This window comes from Esox lucius, chromosome 12 (assembly GCF_011004845.1).
Source record: "Esox lucius isolate fEsoLuc1 chromosome 12, fEsoLuc1.pri, whole genome shotgun sequence".
In the NCBI taxonomy this organism is placed as follows: Eukaryota; Metazoa; Chordata; class Actinopteri; order Esociformes; family Esocidae; genus Esox; species Esox lucius.
Window position 1 is genome coordinate 33,422,134 of NC_047580.1, and position 12,634 is coordinate 33,434,767.

The following is a 12,634-nucleotide window of genomic DNA, read 5'->3' on the forward strand; positions in this document are numbered from 1 at the left end:
TGGTTTTGTTTGATATTCGGAGTTTGATCGTCAATACCTCTTACAAAAAAAAAAAGTACGAAGACGACAGAGAAATATATACAATTGGATGAGGGTAGAGAGCAAGTTACACCCTCTGATTTTATCGAAAGTCTAACCTTTCCTTTGGTAGAGCCCAAACTGTTGCAAAACGCTGTCGAATGTCGGTTCATTTGTTTAGGGACCGTGATGAAAGTGCAATTGCGCTGATTCAATGCAAAAACAAATTGTATACAGATCACCTGGAATTGATCTAAAACCACTTTTTGGTCACTGACCTTGCCTTTTCACATGTCAGTGATTATATGAGAATTGTTCCTTCTATACCAGATGTGTCAAACTGGTTCCATGGAGGGCCGAGTGTCTGCAGGTGTTCGCTCTAACCTTGTACTTGATTGATTAATTAGGTCACGAATTGGTTAGTTTTTTTGTTTAGGTCTGAACTGGGAACCAATTTATAGGAAAAACCAAAAACCTGCAGACACTCGGCCCTCCGTGGAACCAGTTTGACATCGTTGCTTTAGTGTATTCAGAATATGCTTGCACTGAAACCAGACACAAATTTAAATTAATCCATTTATTTGCCTAGTTGGAGCCATTGATCACAGCGCCTCTTACCCTTTGGACCTACTTGCAATGATTATTTGGCTCCAGCGGTTAATACAATATATTGATGGAATTAATAAAACACAATTATGTTAACATTCCTCACCTACAAATGATTTTCCTGTTGCAGCTTTTGTTCATGTTTCATTGTCACATTTGACTTAGTAGTTATAAATGTGAAACTCGGCTATGGGCGTGGGTTCGAGCCCCGGTCCTGCCACTGCCGATTGTGGCCGGGGTGTCCGGTAGGGCGGGGCATACTGGGCTGGTGACGGATTGGGGGAGGTCATCGGCATAGAGGATTTCCTTGTGCCACCGCTCTCTGGGTTGGGAGAAAAATTATAAAATATAAACATTTAAAAATAATCATAATAATAATAATGTGAAACTCAGAACATCCATCTTATTAGCATTTTGTTTACTATCTGTTTATTCTGATATTTATCCTGTTACAAACTGTACGGCCTTGAGGTAAAAGTGGGTGACAAGGGTGGGAATGTTCAGTAATTATATTTATTGTCCGATTTCTTGCCAAAGAGTTATTTAGCAGTAAGGAATGACCAATTTCTTTAGCAATAGGGAATGACCCATCAATCGGGAGGAGTTGGGAAATTTTCTGATGTCAGTATCCACCCCCACTACTTTGTCTGTGTTAAATTCCAAGTTATTTTGACTGCAGTAGATATACATACCTAATTCTCTAATTGCTTTTCTATTCAATCAATCTTGACACCACAGCTACCTTTGGTGGATTCTGTTGTTATGTGGCCTACACATTAACATTTAAAAATGTTTTAAAATGGTAATGGGAATATGCTGTCAAGGTTGAAGGAAGGCAGGACACGAGGAGCTGAGGTATAGCAGGGTAACAACCTTTTTAATTGTAAGAACAAAACAACAAAAGGAGAGGGAAACCACGAACCAGAGTTGGTGACTCAAGTCACAGAAATTGACTCAAGTCCCACATAAGATACCAATAAATTGACTTGTGACTTGACTTGGACTTGTAGACATTGGACTTGTGCCTTGGAAGGTAAATATAGAAGAGCTAAAACTAAGTGAAAAACCTGCCTTCCTGCATTGTTCTGGTCTGCTAGCTAGCTCAAGCAATAAAAGTGGAAAATCACCTAGGTAACGTTAGCGACAGTGCTGTTCCATTTGTAATAGCATTTGGCTACAAAGATCTTTTACATTTAGTGAGAAGCCTAATGTTAGCTTGCTGTCAAAAATCGGGCCTGTTTCTAATCTTTGCCAGTTAGTTAGTTACAGTAGTTAATAACTAGCTAACTGATATAACCATACAGAACACAAAGAGCTGTTAGCTCACAGCTAACCTATGTAAAATAGTCAGATAATTTGGCTAATGGCAGAATAGATAGAATAGGCCGGCCCCAGCCTCAACATGATCATACTTCAATTCAAACACGTTTGCTATAATTAATTAAATGTTGTAATTCAGTAGTGCACCTTAAATTTAAATAATTTGCTTTGGACTTACAGAGTATAACTATAGCTTATAGTGCTTAAAAGACTTGAGACTTGACTTATGTAAACATTGCAAGAATATTGGTATAAAAATTTAAAGGAGTACCTTTGAGAGTAGAGGGAAAGAACACACCACACTTGTTTGTAGATCTCTAGCTCATATGGAGAAGTGGTTTTAGAGGTACATGTCTTCTGGATTAGAAGCTATTAAAAATAGTTAATGTTATTCAGGTAATAGTCGTTATAATACAAATATTTCTAAAATAAAATACAGATAATGAATGTGGAAAAAAATTAAAGGTGCACCTTTTAGAGGAAAGGTAAGGGAAATGTGGTGTAAAAATAATGGTAGAGGAGGACAAAAGCTGCTAAAATGAACGAAATTGAAAACTGCAAATCCATGGACTGTACTCAGGAGAAGGAAACTCAGTGACCATAATAAATGTGGTTTCAGAGGTACATGTCTTTTTAATATGAAATTATTAAAAAAAAAGTTAATCTATGTTTGGTAATAGAGTTGTATTCATACATATATTTTTTTATATATAATACAGAGAATTCACTTTTAAAATATAGGAGGTATACCTTTGAGAGGATAGGTACAGGAACACACCACACTTGTTTGTTGATCTCCATCTCATATGGATAATGAGCTATTATAAAGGTATTGCATAGATTAATATACAATTGGTTTTAGAGGTACATGTCACCTGGATAGGAACTTATTGTAAAGCGCATCTATATGTTAGAGTTGTATTAAGGTAAACATTTTAAATTGGCATTAAGAAACAAAAGTCTCATTCATGTAAGTCTCATTCATGTAATATTCCTAAATTTCTTTGAAAACCGAAAGAAACCGACAAACCAAAGTGTGTACCTTGCTCTCTACCTTCACCCGATCCTATATATATCGCTGTCGTCTTTGTAGGACGTTTTGGGGAGCGCTATTAACAAGTAAACTCAGAATATCAAACAGTTGTATCTCAGGTTCATGCACACTTGTCCGACAATAACCTCTATGAAGAATTCCAATCTGGCTTTTACCCCTGCCATAGCACAGAAACAGCACTGGTAAAAATCACTAATGATCTTCTCATGGCAGCTGATTCTGGACTATTATCCATTCTCTTCCTCCTTGATCTGAGTGCGGCCTTTGACACCATCTCTCATAACATCCTCCTTGACAAACTAGTCTCTATTGGTATAACTCACACACCTCTGGACTGGTTTAAATCCTATCTCTCTGGCCGCACTCAATTTATCCAACTCAGAACTTTCAAATCACATCCATCTCCTGTCATTACTGGTGTTCTCCAGGGCTCTGTCCTGGTGTTCCCCAGGGCTCTGTCCTGGGGCCCCTTCTGTTTATCATCTATCTACTTCCTCTTGGTCATATCTTTCGTAAATTCAATATACATTTTCACTGCTATGCGGATTTTCACACCCAGCTATACCTGTCAACTAAACCTAACTCAACCCTCCCACCCAGCTCCCTCTTTGATTGCTTAACGGAAATCAAATTCTGGTTTTCCTGCAACTTCCTCAAACTTAACAATGACAAAACTGAGGTTCTACTCATTGGCACCAAATCCACTCTGACAAAATATACACTTTCCATTGATAACTCCTCAGTTTCTCCCTCCCCTCAGGTTAAGAGTCTGGGAGTCATCCTGCCCGTTTGACCACCTGTCTGAAAACTCATCTTTTCACACTGGCATATCTAACATGATCACTTTCCATCTGCTTATAGTAATGTTCATCATCACGATTCATCTGCTTTTAGCATTGTTCTGTTTGTTTTTATCTTTATTGTGATTTGTGTCTTGTATGGTCACCTTGAGTGCTTAGAAAGGCCCCGAAAAATAAAATGTATTATTATTATTAAAACCAAATTGACCCCGGTTCACATTTATTCTCTCATTCTGCCCGTAATGCGGTTTATCTGTATTATTATTATGGACTTTTTTTTTCTGACTAATGATTTTAGACCCAACAGTTTTATGAATAGGCCGTGACCCATAAATTTGCCTCAAATACAATACAGTGATTTTACTGAGCTTTCAGCCGTTCTCATCTCAAACTAGTGCTTATAGGTTTAGAAGAAGATTCTGGGAGGGGCTAACGTGCCCAGATAGTTTTGTTTAGGCTCCCAGTTCCTCCTTCGCCAAATTTACAACATAAGGAGGAAAAGAAAGCTACATTTCAGTGACTTGCACGCATCAGTTAATCATTGGTTGACATAGGTGTACTATCTATGACACTGATTGACATGGAATTATGGAAAACGGTGCCGCTTTTGTCCATTGCATTTAGAAGTTTCCTTTACTTAGACTTTGTTTACGAGTAGGGTATACCTTTTAAAGATTCACGTAGCGCGTAAGTTTGGAAATAATGGCCGTTGACAATGCGACGGTTGTTTATTTTTCAGAACAAGTAGTTATTTTGATTTCGTGTGGACTATCTTTTTTGGGTTCTTTACTGATAATCTGTACGTACATACTTTGGCCAGATTTGAGGAGTACACCGAGAAAACTTTTAGTGTTTTTGTCAGTATCTGATTTTTTGTCTGCCTCCTCGTATGCATATGGAGTTTGGATGGTTTTTAAATCGGACTCTGTGGATTGTGTTGTTCAAGGAGCAATATCCACTTTTGCCAACACTTGTTCTTTTTTCTGGACAGTCGCGATCGCCATTTATCTGTATATTTTCCTCGTCAAGTCGAACCGACGTCTAGCCGACAGCTGGGTGCTGTACTTTCACGTTGTCAGGTGGGTGCATGCGCTCGAAGATATATTTAAAACATGCACATTTTAAACATTAACCTCAATTTAGTGAGCTACAAAAATATGCCTACATTGTTATCCAATTTGTATACACAGCATTATAAGATTTTAGTTTCGATTGATTTTAGTTTCGGACGGGGTCCCATGGAAAATTATCGAGGCCAAGTCAGCTGATCAAGATGTTTTCTTTCTCTACTCTAGCATGACGCGTTCATTAATATTAATGAGGAATTAATTACCATGCAATACCTGTTGACTTGAAACACCTGCACCTCACATGTAGTGTGCATAAACCCTTAACCTGACACCCAATAAACATCCTACGACAATGAACCGTCTGTTTGGCTGAACAATGTCATTCAATCCGCTCAAGACTTGAATAGAACTAGACGGAGCAGAAATGATCTTGTACAACAATGCATGTTTCTCATTTAAAAAATGAAATTATTATTGAGTAGTTTAATGTCTAGACTTTTGCCTATTTTCAGTGTCAATTAACAAGCCCCCTTTGTACACCATAGGAGCCATTTCTCCGTAATGTTTGTGTTTAATTGAAATGTTGGTTTATGACCTCTTTTACATTAAACCTCACACAACAGCGCGATTTTACACAGCAATGCCGTCCATAGGCAACATGAATAACAATTATACAGTAGATGAATATGATCCAAGTCAGACAGTGGTTGAAATGCAAAAATAAAATATTTAGAATATGAAAATCTGGGCTTGATTGAGCTTGCCTGGCACAATGGTATAGTCCTACGTTTATCTTTTTTTCTCTCAGCTATTAAGTCTTATTTGTATGCAGTCTGCTAAACTCTGGGTAACAGGCCTTCTGTAGTTACAGAAGTCTGTGAATCTTCCCACAATGGAAGTTATAGGCAGCCTAAATACGAATTATGTGGTAGGAAAAAATGCAATGGCTAAAATGACAGAATTGTTTGTCACATTTCAACTATTGTAAAATCATGTGCACATTCAAAAAGCATTTCAGCAGACTGAAATTCTAACTAAGTAAGATTAAAATAGCTGACGAAATCAACACTTGGTATTGTCACAAAAGTGAAACCTGTTTAGCACTCCAGGCAGAAGTCAAAGTAGTTTAAGGATGCATAATAGCATTTCAGCCCAGGTCTACACCACAAGTAGTGTCCAAAATTGCACCCTATTTCCTATATAATGTACTGATGAAAAGTAGTGTACTAAATAGGGAATGTAATGCCATTCGGGATTGAGATAGTCATTCGGGTTCTTTCCGTCCCAGAATATACACTTGGGTTCACTGGACATGAAGCGATGTAATATGGCACATTACACGGTAAAATATTGAATTAATTATGTTTGCCGTCAGTGGCTTGAAGATCGCCTCAGTACGCGCGGCACCTCACTGACATTAAATATGTATTGTCTGGTCATTTGTAATGGACACCGGTGGAATTGCAGTTGCTACTTACGCACAGGCCATTTCCCAACAATACTGAATAAAAGAGAGAGAGTTAAAAGAGAGATCAGGGGTAAGGTGACTAATCAACAGAAATTGGCAGCGTCTACCCGGCGTCTATGTGTCAGTACCCATGTGGGGATGTGGTGTGTGTATGACTGTGTGTGTGTGTGTGTGTTGGGGGGGGTGGTCTAGATTCCAGCGTGTGGGTTTGAGGTCAGTCCTAAAGGATATCAGTGCAATTAAGAGACTGTACGATAGTCAGTCTTATCAACTGGGGTTAGAAGCCACACAAGGTCCTGCTGTGTTTGAACCAAACTGGTAAGAGTGTATGACCAGGGTGGGGGGGTGGCGTTGCCTATTTTTAGGTCCCTCCTCAGACTTTGTTGTTGGTGAGGAGGTACAGATGAACTCTGACCCGGGATGTTAGTACCAACTCTCTGACGCCCTGGAGATCTAGGGTGTCTTTTGACACGCCAAGGGGATCGTTGTCCTCCACTGCCTGGTCTCTCACCTCCTTCCAGGAGACTTTCTGCATTATCTGTCATAAGGCCTACCACCCCTGTCCACAACAAACCCATTACCCCATTCATCGCAAAATTCGTAATTTAGGAATTTAATCACCCCCACGCTGCACAGAAAAGGGTTAACTTTGATGTCAGAAGAGAAGCAACAACTTTTTTGGTTTTGGTGGTAAGGTGCAGAAATGTTGACCTAGATCTGCCCAGTCGGTATTGGCCTGATGTGACACTAGAGTTTGATTATACGCGATAAAAGTAACTTCTCAGGAAGTGAGTTTCTGCTTTCATTCTTACGACACAACCTGAATGGTTGCAACAAAATGATCACCAGACTTCTGAGGAAGTGAGGGGCATGATGGTCAGGAGATTCAGAGTTGTTAATTCATTTATTCCTTCCCTCATTTCTTTGTTCCTTCCTTCTCTTCCTCTTTTCCCCTTTTCCACTTCCCCTCTTATCTCCCGCTCCTCATTCTCTTGAACCACGTGGGCACATTTGAGATGGCGCCGAAAAGCAAGGCACTACTTAGGAGCGGTTGTCGATAGATGGGCCTCCGGCTGGGTCCGGACCCAGAACAACGTTGATACGGACCTGTGGTCTAATAAAAAAAAATTAAATTAGGAATTTGACAATTGGTATCTAACGAACATGCCTAAGACATGGCTGTGTGGAAATGTGTATTAAAATAATATTTTTTCTCTCTGCCAAAGAGGGGTGTGAACAGTGGAAAGTTAGCGGTTCTATGGTTTGAGAGATTTTGTTATCATGCCCATTAATGCTAATGTCCGCCTGCTTCGTCTCCACCTAGGAAATACACGTGACTATTTCAATATCGCCAAAACAGAGTACAGGTGGCCATTAAAGTAGCAATGAGCTATTTAATTCAAAGTAAAAAGTCTTGTTTGTTGGCAAATTCACCGAATGACATAGCGTCGTTCTGAGCAGTGAAATTCTTATTACTTGGGACACGACATCTACGGAGTTTGCCTCTTAGAAAGTAATTCCTTCCTCCTCCCGTCTCCGTGAACAGCTGGGGAATCCCTCTAGGTATCACCATAGCGGCTGTGGCGCTGGGCCGGATCGGCTACGACGCGTCGGAGGTGTCCGTGGGCTGGTGCTGGGTGAGGATCCAGGCTACGGACCACGTACTCTGGATACTGCTCACTGGGAAGATATGGGAGTTCCTGGCGTACCTCATCCTCCCCATTCTCTACATCCTTATCAAGAAGCACATACACAGAGCGGTGAGGGTCGCAATCTGAAACCCAGTACTATTGATGAAATTGACCGTGTTTGAGATAGTTATGGGGGGATGTGGGAATGCAGAGTGTGAGTGGAGATAACTTCGACACATGGAAAGTGTTTGTTAAGCGACATGAATTGCTTTTATCCTTCCCAGGGTCTTTCTAATTCAGTCTACGGGAGGTAACCCATATATTTTCCCTGGCAGATCTCAAGACCGTTCTTCTTGTATGTCAGCAGTGTTTGAGGCTGTCTACCGATGTGACCCATGTGTGTATACCCTGTTAAATGCTTGTCGTCTCCCCGCCAGCATGCGGCTTTGTCTGAGTACCGACCCATCCTGGCCAGAAATCCTCAGTCCCAGTCCCCGTCCAGCATGGCAGACCTGAAGTTGACCTTCATCCCCATCATCTTCATCTCTCTGCGTATCTGGAGCACCATACGATTCCTGCTGATGTTGGTCAACTCCCCTGTCAGGCAGAACCCTGTGCTGGTCACCTTGCATGTAAGTCTGAGGGACATCGCCGTCACATTAAGACATCTGAGTTACATTAAGACATCTGAGTTACATTAAGACATCTGAGTTACATTAAGACATCTGAGTTACATTAAGACATCTGAGTTACATTAAGACATCTGAGTTACATTAAGACATCTGAGTTACATTAAGACATCTCAGTCACATTAAGACATCTCAGTCACATTAAGACATCTCAGTCACATTAAGACATCTGAGTTACATTAAAACATCTCAGTCACATTAAGACGTCTCAGTCACATTAAGACGTCTCAGTCACATTAAGACGTCTCAGTCACATTAAGACATCTCAGTCACATTAAAACATCTCAGTCACATTAAGACGTCTCAGTCACATTAAAACATCTCAGTCACATTAAGACGTCTCAGTCACGTTAAGACGTCTCAGTCACATTCACAGGTCTCAGTCACATTAAGACATCTGAGTTACATAAAAACATCTCAGTCACATTAAGACGTCTCAGTCACATTAAAACATCTCAGTCACATTAAGACGTCTCAGTCACATTAAAACATCTCAGTCACGTTAAGACGTCTCAGTCACATTCACACGTCTCAGTCACATTCACACGTCTCAGTCACATTAACACGTCTCAGTCACATTAACACGTCTCAGTCACATTAACACGTCTCAGTCACATTAACACGTCTCAGTCTCATTAAGACGTCTCAGTCTCATTAAGACATCTCAGTCTCATTAAGACGTCTTCTTGTAATGTTTCCTTTTAGAAAATAAAAACATAATAATCTTACTGTGAATATTTGCAAGTTGGTAAGTAAGCACAGTGCCTTTGTCGGAGCTCTGACCTTCCCGTCTTTGCTGACATTCCCGTGTCTTTGCTGACATTCCCGTGTCTTTGCTGACATTCCATGTCTTTGTTGACATTCCCGTGTCTTTGCAGGGTATCGGGAACACCTTCCAGGGGGCGGCCAATTGCATCATGTTCGTGCTCTTCACCCAGCCAATACGCTCCAGGCTCATGACCCTGCTCTGCTTCTGCTGCCACCCCTCCAGGGACACGGCAGGGGATGGGCACGCCCCATCCCAAAGGGGCCAGGGTGCCGAGACCCCCTTTCTGGCAGAGGACACCCCCTGACACCACCACCCGGGGCCTGGTGGAGGGCTGCCGATGCCGGAACGGACAGACGAGCCAAGCGGTGCCCTTTGCTAATTCTTCAGCATAGATGCTCGGTACCGCGCCGGAAGACTGGCAGTATCCAAGCCGGCGCGGTACCGTCATAAGGACCGGCCCGTTAATGGACTCGGGAGGGGGGGAAGATTTAGAACGGCCTTTCGTGCTGCAGTCCGTTCATTACCTCGAGTGGCCACGGCCTGGGAGGAGGGTCGCACGTTCTGCAGGCACATGCAGATGGACCGGCCACACATGCACTTAAGCTGATGGGGAAATGAAGCATCAGGCAGCTGATAACCTGCTGCGGTCAGTCCCTGGCAGCGAACTCGCCGCAAGGACGCTCAGAGAATCATTCTTCTGGGGTAGTGGTACAGTGAAGGTTTTTAAACAGAGGACGTACCAATACTATAATTAAAGGATATATAACGGACGTCCCAAATGCCTCCCTATTCCGTACGACTCTAAGAGGGGAATAGGGTGCCATTTGGAAAACCTGCCGATGTTTTTGTCTGAAGGGATTTTTCAAGGCAGCGTCGTTTCATTTTTTTAACATGTCATTGTTTTCCCTTGTTTGTTTTTTTTGTGTGTGTGTTTTAAGGAAGACGCAGAAGCTTTACAGTGTTATTTAGAATGTTTGTTTATTTTTTTATGTTGCCTCATGTAATTACACCCCTGTTAACCATGTACCTCAAGTTAACCCTAAAAGTGACAACGGGTTACACTTTATAACTAACGGCAAATGTTCATAACTTGGCTATGAACGAAATTGATCAAAATAAATGTTCAGAAAATGAAAAGAATACAAAAATAAATCTGACTGTGAATTTACTATGAATGAGTGTCTTTTGTTGAAGTAAATGCTTATATTAGTGAATTACAAATAATGGGAAAGTAAACTTTACTTGGTGTTAAAGACCCCTGTTGGGGCTTTTATGGCAAAAAAACTAATAGAAACTAAATAGAAAAAATTGCACCATAACTCAAACCTATTCGGTTTACTAAAGCCAAAATCTATTTACTAAACATTGGCTACACAAAATCTGAGTTGTTAAAAGTTTCACTAAAGCCTGTTAGGGGAAAGTACAGTTGTGCCTTCTCTAAACAGTATATTCTGTATTCACACTAATCTCTTCATTCTACTTCAAAAAATGTGTTGAAAATGTCAAACAAACCTGAATAAATTAATGTAACATTATATTCTGTGGTTCAACAATTTTGTTTGTCCTTGAGTGTATTTTCCTTCCTTTTACAGAAGAACGTTTAAAGCCTTTCTTGCTGATATGTGTCTACACAGATGGGTCCCTCCGTGAAGCACGATTCGGTATCCACTGAATTAATTTGCCACACCTCTCCTTCAGGCCTCTGGCATGGTGGTTATGATATACACTGGTCAGGTCTGTCTTCATTTAATGTACACTCACCTAAAGGATTATTAGGAACACCTGTTCAATTTCTCATTAATGCAATTATCTAATCAACCAATCACATGGCAGTTGCTTCAATGCATTTAGGGGTGTGGTCCTGGTCAAGACAATCTCCTGAACTCCAAACTGAATGTCTGAATGGGAAAGAAAGGTGATTTAAGCAATTTTGAGCGTGGCATGGTTGTTGGTGCCAGACGGGCCGGTCTGAGTATTTCACAATCTGCTCAGTTACTGGGATTTTCACGCACAACCATTTCTAGGGTTTACAAAGAATGGTGTGAAAAGGGAAAAACATCCAGTATGCGGCAGTCCTGTGGGCGAAAATGCCTTGTTGATGCTAGAGGTCAGAGGAGAATGAGCCGACTGATTCAAGCTGATAGAAGAGCAACTTTGACTGAAATAACCACTCGTTACAACCGAGGTATGCAGCAAAGCATTTGTGAAGCCACAACACGCACAACCTTGAGGCGGATGGGCTACAACAGCAGAAGACCCCACCGGGTACCACTCATCTCCACTACAAATAGGAAAAAGAGGCTACAATATGCACGCACTCACCAAAATTGGACAGTTGAAGACTGGAAGAATGTTGCCTGGTCCGATGTGTCTCGATTTCTGTTGAGACATTCAGATGGTAGAGTCAGAATTTGGCGTAAACAGAATGAGAACATGGATCCATCATGCCTTGTTACCACTGAGCATGGTGGTGGTGGTAGTGTAATGGTGTGGGGGATGTTTTCTTGGCACACTTTAGGCCCCTTAGTGCCCATTGGGCATCGTTTAAATGCCACGGCCTACCTGAGCATTGTTTCTGACCATGTCCATCCCTTTATGACCACCATGTACCCATCCTCTGATGGCTACTTCCAGCTGGATAATGCACCATGTCACAAAGCTCGAATCATTTCAAATTGGTTTCTTGAACATGACAATGAGTTCACTGTACTGAAATGGCCCCCACAGTCACCAGATCTCAACCCAATAGAGCATCTTTGGGATGTGGTGGAACGGGAGCTTCGTGCCCTGGTTGTGCATCCCACAAATCTCCATCAACTGCAAGATGCTATCCTATCAATATGGGCCAACATTTCTAAAGAATGCTTTCAGCACCTTGTTGAATCAATGCCACGTAGAATTAAGTCAGTTCTGAAGGCGAAAGGGGGTCAAACACAGTATTAGTATGGTGTTCCTAATAATCCTTTAGGTGAGTGTATAACTGTTCTGGTTGTGTTTGGTGGTGAAACATTTTGACAAACTTTTTTTTATTGCGATAAACTCAGGTAGGTCCGCCCATGTTTCAATGGGAGTGGGACCCTCCTAAATTTGTCCAGTGGAATTCTTGGGCTAAACAGTTTTGCAAATAAAACTCCTCTGTTTAACTCCCAGGCAGGCGAGAGAATGACAGCCCGCTAAACCTACACAACCAAAACAACCATAATTAATGA

At 41.3% G+C, this 12,634-nt stretch overlaps 1 protein-coding gene across 1 annotated transcript; it reads left to right on the forward strand.

The window, feature by feature from the left end:
* The first annotated feature begins 4,282 nt into the window (after nucleotides 1-4,282).
* Nucleotides 4,283-10,960, forward strand: gpr157 (G protein-coupled receptor 157). Its single transcript, XM_010875030.4, has 4 exons — nucleotides 4,283-4,877; nucleotides 7,883-8,096; nucleotides 8,405-8,599; nucleotides 9,535-10,960. Exons 1-4 carry the CDS (start codon nucleotides 4,501-4,503, stop codon nucleotides 9,727-9,729), a joined length of 981 nt encoding a protein of 326 aa, XP_010873332.1. The 5' UTR covers nucleotides 4,283-4,500; the 3' UTR covers nucleotides 9,730-10,960.
* The last annotated feature ends 1,674 nt before the right edge of the window (nucleotides 10,961-12,634 follow it).

Coding starts and splice junctions, on each gene's coding strand:
- gpr157 (XM_010875030.4), top strand. CDS start 4,501: ATGGCCGTTGACAATGCGACGGTTGTTTATTTTTCAGAACAAGTAGTT. Junction 8,097..8,404: donor AGAAGCACATACACAGAGCG/GTGAGGGTCGCA, acceptor TCTCCCCGCCAG/CATGCGGCTTTGTCTGAGTA. Junction 8,600..9,534: donor CTGTGCTGGTCACCTTGCAT/GTAAGTCTGAGG, acceptor GTGTCTTTGCAG/GGTATCGGGAACACCTTCCA.